Raw genomic sequence first — 15,904 nt, forward strand, 5'->3', positions numbered from 1 at the left:
TCTTTGTGAACTCTGACCTGCCAGGCAAGATGTGCCCCGTGGTGCACTAACAGCAAGACTGTTTGGGGGACCGCCAGTTGCTTTCCGACTGGATTGTAGGCCTAGTATATTGGAGGGAACACATGCCTGGTACTAAGCCTGTGGCTGGGCAGGTTACAGGCCCTAGAGGAGAATATACTACAGTTGTTGTTGTTGTTGTTGTTTGTTTTTTTTTGCTCCCGTGCTGACTTGGAACCTTTGGGCACATACTCATGAGAGTAGTATGACTAAGATGGCTGGGTTACCTGGCAGTTCTGTTTTCAGGTTTTTGAGAAACGTCCATCTTGATTCCCACAGCGGCTGCCCAAGTTCACGTCCTCACCAACAGTGAATTGTGGGTTCTTTTCCCACATCCGTGCCAGCTTTGTCATTGTTTGTTTCCTTGATGATAGCCATTCTAACTGGAGGTGAGGTGGAAACTCAAGGCAGCTTTAATTTTCATTTCCCTGATGACTAAGAACATGGAACACTTCGTATACTACTTGTTATTTATATTTCTTGTTTTGAGAATTACCTGTTGAGTCATTAGCTCATTTATTGATTTGATGAAGTTTTCTCTTTAGTGTTTAATTTTTGCAGCTCCTTCTATATTCTAGATACTATTTCCTTGTTTAATGTATAGTTGGCAGAACTTTTTCCCATCCGTATGCTCTGCAGACTCCTTTTAATTTCTTTTTTCCAATAATCTTTTTTTCTAGTTCTTATGATTCTTTTCTGTGTGGTTAGAGTCCTTTCAGAAAGTCTTTGCTTCTGTGTACATCCTTTTCCTTGAGAGGTTTCAGATTGTAAGGGCTTTGATCCACTTTGAATTGATCTTTATGTAGCATGAGATACATGGATTTGGTTTCATTCATCGACATGTGGAAATCCAGTTTCCCCTGTGCCATTTGGTAAAAAGGCTGTCTATGCTCCAACATATGTGGGTTTATTTCTGGTCCTCTGATTTTATCTGTTTGTCTGTGTCTGGTTTTGTGCTGATACCATGCTTTTTGTTTGTTTGTTTGTTTTTTAACCATAGTTCTCTGTGTGTGGGCACTTATCATAGTTAGTAATTTATAGAAGTCTGGTAGTGAACTCTCTTCCACATGCACACTTGCTTAGGTAGTCAGGACAAGCTCCTAAGTAAAGGTGCCTTTACAACAGTGGCTGTCCAGTGTTGCCTTCCTGACCCCTACAGCTATGTTTTGACATATCCTTATATACTCTGCCTAGAGAGGTCAGTACTGTATAATCCAGTTCTTTAAAGAGAAAGGTCATTTAACTTCCATAGTTGTTTCCATTGTGTTTTCTAGCAGTAGCCAAATCTGTGTGTCTGGTATTCATTGTCTTCAGATGACATTTCTCTCTCTCTTCTCTTTTCTCTCTTCCCTCTTTCCTCTTCCCCCGCCCTCTCTCTTCTTTTCTTTTTTCTTTTGAGACAAGGTATGTAGCTTTGGCTGGCCTGGAACTCACTGTGTAGAGCAGGCTGGCTTCAAACTCAAAGAGACCAACCTGCCTCTGCCTCCTAAGTGCTGGGATTAGAGGTGTGCATCACCACACTTGGGTCACTATTAACATTTTTGATATCTATGAAAAGCGGAAATTGTTAGTGTTTTAAAAGAATATTAGGAACAACCTGAAATAAAATCCTTTATTAAATAAGATCATTTATTAAAAAAGTGGAAAGATAGGCTAGGCATGATGGTGTGTGCCTTAAATCCCTCAGGAGGCAGAGGCAGGCAGATCTCTGAGTTTGAGGCCATCCTTGTCTATACAGCTAGTTCCAGGACAGTCAGGGCTGTATAGAGAAACCTGTCTCAATAAATAAATAAATAAATAAATAAATAAATAAATAAATAAATAAATAATAAAGAAAGAATCTTAAATAGCCAGGTGTTGGTAGCACTCGCCTTTAATAGAGAAACCTTGTCTAAATAAATAAATAAATAAATAAATAAATAAATAAATAAATAATAAAGAAAGAATCTTAAATAGCCAGGTGTTGGTAGCACTCGCCTTTAATCCCAGCACTGATCTCTGTTAGTTTGAGGCCAGCCTGATCTACAGAGCTAGTCAGAACAGCTAGGGCTTTTATGTAGAGAAACCCTGTCTTGAAAAACCAAAAAGAAAAGAAGAGAAAAAGAAAAAAAAGAAAAGAAGACTCAAGTAATTTTTTTAAAGTGGAAAGGTCTGTTTTGCTTTTATGTTCAGTGTAAATAAAGAAAATCTCTTAATAAAATCTTAAGTCTTAGCCGGGCAGTTAGGTAGTGCACACCTTTTAATCCCAGCACTCAGGAGGCAGGGGCAGGTAAATCTCTGTGAGTTTGAGGCCAACCTGGTCTACAAATAGAGTTCCAGGACAGCCAGGGCTGTTACATAGAGAAACCCTGTCTCAGGAAAAAAAAAATTCTGAAGTCTTAAAACTCTAAAGAAACATGTGAGAGGGAAAAACAATATTTGAGTAACAAAATTACAATTCATATTTTATGAAGAAAATATAGGTATAATATCCTCAAGCCTATCTAGTTTGTAGATGAATCTGGGACATGAAGAATGAAAATGAATTCCTGAAAACACATACTACTGATGTTAGGTTAGAGACACTGCTTTTCATGTAAATGTTTGTTCTGTCTGGGCATAACGGTACACACCTGCAGCTGTGGAATGTGAGAGCTGAGGATCATGACAGTACACACCTGCAGCTGTGGAATGTGAGAGCTGAGGACCATGACAGTACACACCTGCAGCTGTGGAATGTGGGAGCTGAGGATCATGACAGTACACACCTGCAGATGTGGAATGTGAGAGCTGAGGACCATGACAGTACACACCTGCAGATGTGGAATGTGAGAGCTGAGGATCATGACAGTACACACCTGCAGATGTGGAATGTGAGAGCTGAGGACCATGACAGTACACACCTGCAGCTGTGGAATGTGGGAGCTGAGGATCATGACAGTACACACCTGCAGATGTGGAATGTGAGAGCTGAGGACCATGACAGTACACACCTGCAGATGTGGAATGTGAGAGCTGAGGATCATGACAGTACACACCTGCAGATGTGGAATGTGAGAGCTGAGGACCATGACAGTACACACCTGCAGATGTGTATGTGGGAAACTGAGGATCTCTTGAGCTCAGAGGTTTGAGACCACACAGCAAGACCCTGTCTCAAAAACAAACACCTCCTCTCTAAACATGTTCTACATTTTGAAAGCATTCTATGTAGTTACGAATACTCTCCTTTTAATGCAAGAAAAGTTCCTCTAAAATGCCTTTTTCACCCCATCTCTGCTTTTTCTATTCTCTTGGAAGAAGTGATACACCGGTTGAGGCCCAGCAGCCTGTCAACAGTGAGCCCACGTGCCAGGGTTCTGGTTTGGAAAAAGAGCCTGCCAATGGAGCACAGAATCCAGTACCGGCTAAACAAGAGAAAAACGAGGTAATATTTACTGAATGTAATGTGCCTCACAGTTACTCAATCTGTAAGAGCTAATAGGATTTCTTCTATAAAATGTAAAAGACTTTTGTATTTGGGAGTAGTACAAAGATTTTAGATATTCTGATTATTGGCTCATTTTCTGGCTTCTCCCCAAAGAATTTATAGTATGTTTAGTTGTTATGTATTTCATAGGTAGAGGACTTTATTAAAAATCTAAAATGCCACATATTTCATGACTCAAATAATTGAATTTAGATTACATGTGGCTACTTTTCATTTTAAGGCATATATTCTCTATTTTATTTATTGTATTTAATGGATAAGAAATTTAAAATGTATAATATAGAGCAATACTTTTATCTAAATCTAAGGTTCCATTTTTATGTGTTTCTGATAGGAAGTTGTATTATGACATAGAATATAGATTTATGTACTGTTCCATTTAGAAGAGTTGTTAAATGTGGTTTTTCTTTTTCTTTAAATTTTTTTTTTTAATTATTGGTGTGTGTGCACGCTCATGCCTATGCCACAGTGCATGTGTGTAAGTCAGAGGAGAATTTTGTGGGAGTTAGTTCTCTCCAGAATCAAACTCAGGGGGTATAGCTCAGTGGTAGAGCATTTGACTGCAGAATCAAACTCAAGTTGTCAGGCTTGGATGGTGGGCATCTTTAATCATTTGCCCATCCCTCTAGCCCCTACACAATTGTTTAGGAGGGTGAATGGGAAATATTGAGATTGCTGAATTTAAAACCAGTTTTTACTCACGAAAGAACATTTGGAACCTAATTTTTAAGCAAGTACATGTTTTTGTCTATAGAAACCTATTGCATGCTTAGTATTAAATACCTTTGATAAGGTTAATAATATTTTTACTAAATAGTAATATAGTCTTTAAGGACATTTAATTTAAGTAATATCAAATTTATCAGTATCTACATGCATATTCTCGGACTGTGTGCCTGTTATAACTATTAGTGTGCATGTTTACTTTGGGCTAGTCAGGAACACACAGTAATCAGTCATTTCAGTCGGTTGTTACAGAGTGAAGGAGCCAATAATCTGTGACTGTTAAGACATAGATGCTATGTTATTTTTCAAAGAGAAATGTAATGTTTTTGTTTGTTTTTTGAGACAGGGTTTCTCTGTGTAGCTTTGCACCTTTCCTGGAACTCACTTAGTAGCCCAGGCTGCCATCGAACTCATAGAGATCCACCTGCTTCTGCCTCTGCCTCCCAAGTGCTGGGATTAAAGTTGTGCGCCACCACCATCCGGCCAGAGCAATGTAATTTTTAAACTGTTGTAGTTGTAATTCTTTTTCAGCATTTATAGGTGATATTGTAAAAACATAATTCAGTAATGATCTGTTCATATGTATCATTTTTCTAATATTTTTAAGCTTCGAGATTCCACTGAACAGTTTCAAGAATATTATAGGCAGAGATTACGCTATCAACAGCATTTAGAACAGAAGGAGCAACAGCGGCAGATATACCAGCAGATGTTACTGGAAGGAGGCGTGAACCAAGAGGACGGTCCTGAGCAGCAGCAGAATCTCACCGAACAGTTCCTTAATAGGTCTGTTGATAGGTCTCATTGTAAACAAGAGATTCATTCAGGGCCATTTAAACCTGCAGGAACTGCTGGGGCTGCAGAGATGGCTCACAATGAAGAGCACATGCTGCTGCTTCACAAGACCCAGCTTCAGTTCCCAGCACCCACATGGGGACTCAGAAGGCTCCCCACCAACTTTAGCTCTTCTTCTGGCCTGTGTGGACACCAAGTACACATGTGGTGCACATGTGTACATGCAGACAAACCCATAAAATAAATATTTAAAAAACATGCAGTAACTGCTACTTTTTATGTAGTTTGAAATTTTCAAGATTTTAAAAATGTTTCATGTAATATGGAATTACATAATGTCTTTCAGTTACAAAATCTAGTTTTGTCTTCCTCAAGTAACTACAGCTGCAGTGTGGTGGTTCAGCCCACGGCCTAGGAGCTTGTAGGTTAGGTGAATCTCATTTTACCCAAGGTAGATGAGGATGTAGAAGTTACTTTGTTTCTTTTGTTTTTAAACTTTAATGTTTTATGTGTACTAGTGTTTCTGTGTATGCCTGGTGCTCACAGAGGCCAGAGGAAGTCATCAGATCCCTGGAACTGGAGCTACAGATAGTTGTGAGCTACCATGTGTGTGCTGGGAATTGAACCCAGACCCTCGGGAAGAGCAGTCAGTGCTCTTAACTGCTGGCCATCTCTCCAGCCCATACTTAGTAGTTTCTGTCTGCTCATCCACTTTCCCCAGGGGTCCAGAGTAAATGAGTTAATCTGTTTATGTGCTTAGAGCAGTACCTGGCATGCTGTGAGCATGATACTGTGATTGTAATAGTTAGTTATTAGTTTTAAACCTTCAGATTCAGCCAGGCATTGTGACATGTATTTATAGTTCTAGCTGTTTGAGAGGTCAAGGTGGGATACTCATTTGAGTTAAGGTTTGAACAGCCCGGCCAACAAAATGAGACTATCTGAAGAAGAAAAAAAAAAAGCAATCTGCAGATTCTTTTGGATTCAGTATATTAAAATGATTCCTTCTTAAAATTTCTTCTTAAACTATTAACTATATTGTCTTTAGTGATTGAATGTGTATGCCTATGTGAGTTTTTAAAAATCAAGAAACCAAAATATATGTATTTAGATGAGCAGAGATTGTTGGAGGATTGCATGTATATACCCAATACATCTGCATATGTACTTAGACCAGTTCTGGCATGTAGGAATGTGCTTTAGCTATCATAATTATGGTTAGGCAGCTACAGTGATGACTCTCAGTTCTTCATGTTCATCAGTGTTAGAAGTAAGATGTGCTTGACACTCTGAGTGGTGTATATAGCATTTGACCCTGAAACTGATCCTATCATCAAATCTTCACACAGGAAATGTTTATGATGATGATCTGACAACCTAAGTAGGCCTCTGAATATTCACATTGGGGAGTACTGTCTTATTTGTTTATTTTGTTTGATCAGTATTATAATTGGCATCACTGATTTGACACTTATTATAGGCATATTCTGTCCTGCCTTCATTCTACTCTACTTTAAAGAGACTGGACTATAAAATGAGACCCTGACTCTAAAAAAAAGAAAGAAAGAAAGAAAGCCCCCAAAGTGACAGGCAGACTAATGTGAGCATTTTGAAGTCTCTTTTACACTTAATGTCCATATTTACTTAGGTCTTTTTTGAGGGGAGCATATCACAGGGTTAATGTTTCACAAAAACATAGTCTGGGAAATTCTGCCTAATTAAATTTGTACCTAATAAATATTTAATAAATACTGAATTTTTTCTGATTTTTGTTATTATTATATTTTTGTTTTGTTTTTTGAGTTGATGATGTCTGTGTAATTCAGGTTAGCCTAGCGTTACAAGTACTGGGATGATTATAGACATTTGTATGTATATACCTGCCTTTAATAGAAGACTCCTTCAAAAAACAAACACGCGTATATGGTTAGTAAAGGGAAATGAGAAAGCACAGTGAACTACCACACCTATAATCATATAATATAATATAATAATATAATATAATATAATATAATATAATCAATAATCATACCTACTGTGCTAGTCTTCTCTCATAGTGACTCTTGGCTGAAAGGGTGATCGTGGGTCAGTTCTAGACCTAAGCTTTTTTGAGGTTGTCACTATGTAGGTCAGGCTACATTAACATCCCTTGTGATGGGATTACAGATATATGCCACCAAGGCTTCCCAGATCCGAGAGAGCCTGGTACCTTCCTCTTCGTCCCTTTCATAAGCCTGAGCCCCCAGGAGTCAGGCCATGCAGATGGGGGCTGCTGGAGAGAGTTGTACTGAGTTTATCTCTCCCGTGCCCCAGTCAGAGTCTACCAGACGCTAGTTACAGGATGAGTGAATGAATGCAGATCTGAGTGATAGAGGCACCACTAGACATTTGTGATCTGCTCTAATCTTTCATGTCATTGTTGACAGGATATTACTAGAGATAAGTGAAATGAAAATGGCTTATTTTATTAGAGGAAATTTTGGTACTGTAATATTATTATTGACAATATTTGGAAGAGAAGCTGTTTCCTATTTTTAAATCCAGGGCGTCACATGTGCTGAGCACACATTCTACCACCAGGCTTGTCTCCTTTACAATATGATGCTGTGAAAAAATGTGGATCACCTTTTTTTTTTTTTTTTTTTTTTTCCAAGACCTGGTTTCTCTTTGTAAACTGGCTGTCCTGAAACTCACTTTGTAGACCAGGCTGGCCTCAAACTCAGAGATCCTCCTGCCTCTGTCTCCTGAGTGCTGGGATTAAAGGCATTGGATTTTCTTTTTTAGTATCTTGGTTATGTCTTAAATTGATGGAGATCATATTTAAAATAAAATTTCCCCTAGATTATATATGTGCATGTGTTTGTCTTTTCAAGCTTTTAGCCTTGGATATATTAGGAATATTTTATACTACATTTTTATTTTAAACTATTTGTGTTGTTATTCTTATAGGTCTATTCAAAAGCTTGGTGAACTAAACATTGGAATGGATAGTCTTGGTAATGAGGTGCCAGTGCTCAACCAGCAGTGCACTGGGAACAAAACCAACGGATCAAGTAGTTCTTCTGTGACTAGTTTTAGTACACCACCCCAAGATGCCAGCCAGAGGTTAATACACGATACTTCAAATATTCACACAAGCACTCCTCGTCATCCAGGATCAACAAATCACATCCCGTTTCTTGAAGAATCACCTTGTGGAAGCCAGAAGTAAGTGCTTGACTGTGAAACCTGAAATATGAACTTCTACTCTAGTGTTAGGAACATAAGCTTGAGCTTCTCTGGAGCTCCCCCCACCCTCAAAGCTGAGCCATCCTAACTCCCGATTTCTCTCTGATCTGCCTTCTTTGTCTTTCTCCTTTCCCCTCTGTTTTCCTTTTGCTTCCTCGACAGCACCAAGATGGTTCTGTTTTTTATAAACCATGTTACTGAGAGAGTCTATAGTTTCAGGCTTTATCTTGATTTTTACCCGTTGTCTTTGACATTTTTTAAACAGATAATCTCACAGACTTTTGGGGTACAAGAGGGTGTTTTTACAACATGTTGGCGTGATTACAGAAGGGCAATTTTGGCAACTGTGAAAAAAATTATAGCAGCTAAAGACTTTGCATATTTATGTTTTCACCAATTAGAGCATTTTTTTTAATCTTCCTATCACTAGTAAACAAGTGTTAATTTATGCAATGAGAATAGTCAAGGGGCATTTTCTTGCATTACCATAAAACACTTCTCAGGTAGGTTAATTTAGAAATGTATAACTTCCTTTTGTCACTTGAGTACTTGTAGAAACTAGCCTTGTAATTAATGTCATATTCTCCTTTTGTAACTGGGCTATTGGATCCCAGGCTATCCATGGGTAGAAACAGGAATTAAATCTTAAAGTTATGCTTTATTCAGAGGATCTGAGATCTGAGAAGACAGCAAGTTAACACCCTGACCTCCACATTCATGAAGCATGCACACACCCATGCATGCACACATGCACAAAGCATTGCACACATTCGTGCACACACCATAAATAAATGTAAGAAACAAAACCGTTTCATTAGGGTAAAAAGCACCCAATAATTTGTTGTCTCTTTTCTCCCTGGGACATGGCTCCAGGATCATTCTTGCTTGTATTTACTGGCTTTAAGTCATTATTTAAAAGAACAGGTGTAGAGAATCCTGGGACTTTTCTCCTTATCTTCCTGTGTTGGATCCCCTGTTTGAAGGATTTCATAGAGTTCTTTGAAAAGGGACATATGTTAGAGGTAAAATTTCTTTGACCATGCGTATCTGCTCATGTTTATAGTATTTGAAAGTGTTGGTGTAGAATTCGAGATGGTAACCATTTCTGAGCCTGTGACATGAATGCTCCTAGGAAAAGTCCGATGTCCTTTTCACTCCCAATCCTTGGTGTAAGGCCTGTTGCTTTCTCCACTCTGGATTTTTAGGTCCCTTTCTTCCCAGATGTTCTCTAATTTCATTCTGTTGAATACCCCTGGGCCTTGCTGGGAATTTAAGATTCAGGAAGTTAGGAAAGGTGCTTAGTAATTTCCTCCTCTCCATTTCCTAGTGATGTTTTTCCCTGCTGTGATGTTTAACCAGGATCCTCAGTCTCTACAAATTTACTGTAAAGAAGTACTGCATTTTTTTTCTGAGATGAAGTCCTCTTGTCAGTAAAGAGTGTAATTATGATTTTAGTCCTGGGGTTTTGTTCATTGAAGCATTTCTCTTTGCTCAGCTGCTTCAGTCTTTTAACTTTCATGAGGAGGGCTTCTTCGATGGAAGCCTCTGTCTAATTCCTGAGGGTTTCCTTCAGCTTCTTAGAAAAGAACTGCATGATTTATCTGTCTTTGGCCTTACAAAACAAGGATTAATTGGAAATACTGTTCTAGGAAGGGATAACTGTCAGTTTTGGTTATTTTTCATTTTCTTATTTTTTTTCTCCAAGGCTAGATAGTTTTCCTAAAGAGCAATCTCTAGACTTGTGCTTGGGGTAGAATTAAACATTGCAGAAGGACTGTGGGGCAAGCAGAGGAGAGGTTCTCTACCCTTCACTTTATGGTGTAGAGATTTGACCTTCTTTCCAGAATGACATCTCACCTTCTCCCTACAACTCTCCTAGGTATCACCAAACCCAGAGCTCCTGATGTCCCCATATAGTAGCTTTGAATAGCGTCACTGAAGATCATTTGCTTAAAATAAATAAATAATTAAATAACAAATAAAGATTGAAAGGTTAAGTTAACCTAGTTTCTGTGTTGAATTTCAGAGTGAACTTTATTGAACTTCTGTTCCCACAGCTCATCAGAACATTCTGTCAGTAAGCCATCTCTTGGAGATTCTTCAGGGAATCTATCAAGATCAAAAGGGGAAGAGGTAATGTTTGGAGAAGTTTCTTTCTGTGTGTGTACATGTTGCAAAGATTTTTTTTTTTTTTTTCCTGAGACAGGGTCTCTCTGTGTAGCTCTGGCTGACCTAGAAATTGCTATGTAGACCAGGCTGGCCTCAAACCCACAAAAATCCTCCTGCCTCTGCCTCCCAAGTGCTGGGATTAAAGGTGTGTGCCATCATGCCTTGCCAAAAAAGATTCTTAATTCAAAGAAAACTATAAAAATGGTCATTATTTACCTCAAAGTAGTGGAATAGATCTCACTGAACTACACGGAGAGTTTGCCTTAGAAAACACATGTGGAGCTGGGCAGTGGTGGTGCACACCTTTAATCCCAGCACTTGGGAGGCAGAGGCAGGCAGATCTCTGTGAGTTTGAAGCCAGCCTGGTCTACAAAACGAGTTCCACAACAGCCAGGGTACACAGAGAAACCCTGTCTCGAAAAAAAAAAGAGGAGGAGGAGGAGGAGAAACCGCATTTGGAGATCCACAGGGCGGGCTGTCTCAGTGGGACAGTGCTTATCACCAAGCCTGAAAGCTGAGTTCAGTCCCCGGGACCCACATGGTGCAAACAGAACTGACTCCCAGAAGTTGTCTTTGATCTCAGTGTGCTTATGTGCACTCCCACACACATAGTTAATTTAAAAATGAAAACACATTTGTAAGTATTCATATTAATGGCCTAGTGGTGACCTTGAATTTTCTCACTGAGACTGTGCTGCTTTCTGAACTTTATGATGGCTTTGTTCAGATATTATTGGTATTTCTGCTGGGCCTTTCATCTCAATGTGTTTTGTGCTTTAGAATCAGGTATCCTTTTCTTACTAATCTTTTTTTTCCTAGCTCAGAAGTGAACCTGATGCCTTTTTTTCAGATGCCTGTAGGGGTCAAACAGGAAACAAATGAATAGTGTCTACCATTTTCATGATAAGTACTCAGAAATATTTGTTCTTTGTACAAAGAAATGCACAATACCAGTGTTTCCAGTTTCTTTGATCTCAAGAAAAGCTAGCATCTGTATTTTTATATCAAGTCTCCTATTGTGCATAGTGCTGCATTTTAAAAAAATTGAAAACACATTGTGGCACAAATAAAATCAACTTATGTTACTTCTGCCATAAAGAAACTCCTAATATTAATGTTCAGAAGCGTGTTAGTCAGCCATCCCTCTCCTCTTTCTCTTGAGATCTCCCCCGTGCTACTCATTTACATGTCCATTTCCTGTGCATGGACTAAACTCCATATGAATAACAGAATTCAGTTAGATAAGAAAAGTATGTGTGCGTTCGTTTTGCCTTGCTTCCCTAAGGAGGGCGCATTGTGTGAATCCTGAGAGCTTTGGTAGTGAGAGGGAAAGTCCCTTCACTGGTCATTGTGTTCTTGAGTCCACAGGCTGTGACCGTAGCCCAAGTGATTTGTGTTTTTGTGTACTTGACATTGGTATTTCCCAAAGACAAGATTACGTTAAGGCTGTCAACCATGCCGCCTGGAGATCCCTGTTCCCAGTCCAGTCAGTCCTGCTCAAAGTAGCAGTCCTGTTTCGGAGGTCAAAACAGCAGGAGCTATGGACATCTCTGTATAGAACTGCTTCAACTCGCCTCTCTGGAGAGTGCTGTGCACAGAGACTGAGACTTTAAATAAACACTAATTTCATACATTTTGTTTAAAATCATTTTCACAGTTTCAAAAGGCCTTTCTACAATTTCAGTTTGAAATGCTGAAATATTAATTGCCAGAGATAATAGTAAGCTTCTGTTGTTAACTGTAAGTGGGTTGAATTAATAATAGCCTTTTATATTTCTTCTTTTCTTCCTGAGAGTAATCTGATTATGTTGCCAGCTCTGGTCTAGAACTACTTCTCCTGCCTCAGCCTCTCAACTAGCAGCTCATGAATTTCCTGTTGGCAAACAAATGATGCTCTGTTGTTTTTAACTAGAACCCTATATGTGAGTTTCCCCTTTGACAGTTAAAGAGAGCTTAATATGGGAATATGTTTTCTAATGTTATAATTCATCTTAATTTTAGTGTTTATTTATGTGCATGGGTGTTTTGCGTGCATGTATATCTGTGCACTATGTGTATGCCAGGTTCCCTCAGAAGCCAGTAGAGGGTATCAGATTCCCTGGAACTGGAGTTATACATGGCTGAGTCACCATGTGATTGATGGGAATTGAACCCAGGTCCTTTGTAAGAGCAGCCAGTGCTCTTACCTACTGAGTTAGCTCTCTACGTTCTTTTTTTTTTTTAATTTTTAAAGATTTTATTTGTTAGTTTGAGTGTTTTGCATTCAGTACAATCTTATTGCTGTGACATATTTTATCTGTAAATTTTTTATTTTCCAGTTAAATGATGTAAGACAAAAACTTGAGACTCATTACAGATTGAGAATATATATAATTCTTTCTTTCTTTAAGGCAACACTTTGTGTATCTGCATGTATGTAAGTACGTTACATACATGCCTGGTACCTGAGAGATCAGAAGAGGTCATCAGTTCCCTTGAACTGGAGTTAATGCATGATGAACTGCTTCCATGTGGGTGCTGGGAACTGAACCTGGCTCCTCTACAAGAGTAACAAGTGCTCTTAACTGCTGAGCTATCTCTTCAGACCCTATATTTTGTTTTGGTTTGTCTGACTTTGGTTTAGTAATGGTTAGCAAAAATGAGAAACTTGATTAATTTGGTTTGTCACTTAAAGGTTACTGGCACTTACTACGATCAAACCAGAATAATAGGGTTGAAATGAATTTGAAGTGGATGAAGGGACTCAAGCTTGTTTTTTCCACATAATGACTCTCATGTTCATTCTTTCCATAGGATGACAAGTCAAAAAAGCAGTTCGTTTGTATTAATACTCTAGAAGACACACAAGCTGTTAGAGCAGTGGCTTTTCATCCAAGTGGCGGTTTGTATGCAGTTGGTTCGAATTCAAAAACTCTGAGAGTATGTGCCTATCCTGAAAAAATTGATCCAAGGTAAGAATAGCTGCTTTGCATTGTTCTGTTTGCCTAAGTTTTCAGTAGCTGTGTTGGTTAACTTTTCATATTTGTTATTAACTAATGTTTCAGTTCTTCCAAGGAATACATCCATAATTATTAATTTATTCACTTCTCCATAAAATATTTTTGATTATTCCATTTTGCATCAGTAAGTCTTATTTCCATGACATATTTTTTTATCTGCAGAGTTCTTACGTTCCATTTAATGATGCAAAACAAAAACTAGGTTATAGCTCATTGCAGATTGAGAACATAGATATATTTTTTTCTATGAAGCAGCATTTCACTTGTAGCCTGGGTTGGCCTTGAGCTCCAGATCCTTCTGCCTCTTTCTCCCTTGCAGGCACCTGACACCATACCTTTTTCTATAGTTTCAGAGGAGTTTAGATATAGTAATTAAACCATAGTAATTGCTGATATTTGGCCATTTTAAACCTACAAAAATTAAATTTTCATTTGGTTAACCTAACAATGATTTTTACCCTCTTGTTTTAGCAAATTGTAGGATTTGAAAACTAGGTATATATTCTAAAAGATATGTCATGAGAATGCTAATATACATTATTTATAGCTTTGTGGTGGTATAGAATTTGCCTATGATGTACAAGGCACCAGTCTGGACTGGGTTCAGTCCCCAACACTTCAGAAAAATAGTTTTTGTTTTAGATGTAACTTCACAGGAATCTAGATTGGAACTTTTTGATAAGGTGTTGTTTTTGTTAAAATGCCTGCTATGACTAAACTAGCATTATAGAGCGAGGAGATGGCTTAACGGTTAAGAGCACTGGCTTCTCTTCCCGAGGACCTGGGTTGAGTACCAGGACCCACATGTTGGCTCACAACCATCTGTAACTCCAGGAGAACTAATATCCTGGGACTTCTGACACAGATATAAGGCACACACACACATGCAGTCAAAACATTCATACACATAAAATAAAAAATAAGCTTTATAAAGATTATGAGATGTGTGGCAGATTTTTGTGGTGAGGGAAATAAAACTATATTAATATTCTAGAAGACACACAAGCTTTTAGAACAGTGGCTTTTCATTCAAGTGGTAGTTTATATGCTGTTGACTCAAATGAAAAAACTCTGAAAGTATGTGCCTATCTAGGAAAAATTAGTTTTCATATCAAAAGAAAGATATCCAAGCAAGCTATATAAAGCTTTAAAAGTTTTTTTTTTCAAGATTCATTTATTTATTATGTATACAGTGCTCTGTCTGCACGTGTCCATGTACGCCAGAAGAGGGCGCCAGATCTCATTACAGGTCGTTGTGAGTCGCCATTTGGTTGCTGGGAATTGAACCCAGGTCCTCTGGAAGAGCAGTCAGTGCTCTTAACCACTGAGCCATCTCTCCAGCTCTAAAGCTATAAGTTTTAATTATTACAAGTACTATGAGGTATATTGTTTTGGATTTTTTATTTTATTTTATTTATTTTTTTTGTTTCTTGAGATAGAGTTTCTCTGTGTAGCTTTGGTGCCTGTCCTGTAGACCAGGCTGGCCTTGAACTCACAGAGATCCACCTGGCTCTGCCTCCCAAGTGCTGAGATTAAAGTTGTGAGCCACTACCACCTGGCTTGTTTTGGATTTTTAAAGCGAGTTTTTAATGTAATACTTACTATCTGGGAATTTCATACATGTATATAATGTACTTTGGTCATATCCACTCCTCCCCTTCAGCTCCTGCTAGATCCCCCCCCCGGCAAGCATACATACACCCTCCTCTCAACTTCATACACTTCTGTGTTTTGTTTTGTTTTCCAAACAGGGTTTCTTCTGCATAGCGCTGGCTGTCCTGGAACTCACTCTGTGGACCAGGCTGGCCTCGAACTCACAGAGATCCACCTGCCTCTGCCTCCTGAGTGCTGGAATTAAAGGTGTGCACCATCACTACCCTACTTTCTTTTTGTTTGTTTGTTTAGGTTAAATACACACTGAATCTAGTTAGTATTTTCCATATACATACAAGTATGGGGCCATCCACTGGTGTGTGGGTAACCTACCAATCAGAGAAAACTGACTCTCTCTGCTAACTGCCGGTAGCTTCTCAACTAACAGTGGGGTTCCATGATCCCCTCTCTGGTCCACTGCTGGGATTTTGATGGCTTAAGCATCTGCAGGTCTAGTATAGGACCCCAGCTGCTGTGGGTCCATGAGTGCAGTGGCCATGTCGTGCAGAAGGCAGCGTCTCATAGCACACTTTCCTTCCCAGTGGTCTGCTGGTTGACACAGTTGTCTCGGTTAGAGCTGAGCACTGGCAGTCTCTGATTCTTAGCACTTTGATCAGTTTTTCGTCTCTATCTTAACTATTGTCCACTGCCAAAATAAGCTTTTGCTTCTTTTGCCAAGGTTGAGAGCAGCACAGATCTATGGGTATAAATATAAATATTTAGAGGACAGTTTGACAGCATGAATATTTAGCAAATCAGCAATAGTAGGTTACCCCCGGGCCAATGATATCCCCTTATAATAGGTTTT

At 38.8% G+C, this 15,904-nt stretch overlaps 1 protein-coding gene across 10 annotated transcripts in view; it reads left to right on the forward strand.

Annotated features, from left to right (window-relative positions):
• Wdr47 (WD repeat domain 47) overlaps positions 1–15,904 on the forward strand; it is a 49,395-nt gene that overhangs the window by 24,355 nt on the left and 9,136 nt on the right. For 6 of the 10 annotated variants that reach the window (XM_006979461.4, XM_042279736.2, XM_076574829.1 and 3 more), the window contains exons 6-10: positions 3,337–3,463; positions 4,860–5,038; positions 7,997–8,254; positions 10,333–10,408; positions 13,238–13,395. In XM_006979461.4, coding sequence (XP_006979523.1) covers positions 3,337–3,463; positions 4,860–5,038; positions 7,997–8,254; positions 10,333–10,408; positions 13,238–13,395 — 798 coding nt within the window. The remainder of the gene's footprint in view (positions 1–3,336; positions 3,464–4,859; positions 5,039–7,996; positions 8,255–10,332; positions 10,409–13,237; positions 13,396–15,904) is intronic. The other 4 variants (XM_042279738.2, XM_076574827.1, XM_076574831.1 and 1 more) reach the window with 1 other exon arrangement.

This window comes from Peromyscus maniculatus, chromosome 6, assembly GCF_049852395.1.
Source record: "Peromyscus maniculatus bairdii isolate BWxNUB_F1_BW_parent chromosome 6, HU_Pman_BW_mat_3.1, whole genome shotgun sequence".
NCBI classification, from domain to species: domain Eukaryota; kingdom Metazoa; phylum Chordata; class Mammalia; order Rodentia; family Cricetidae; genus Peromyscus; species Peromyscus maniculatus.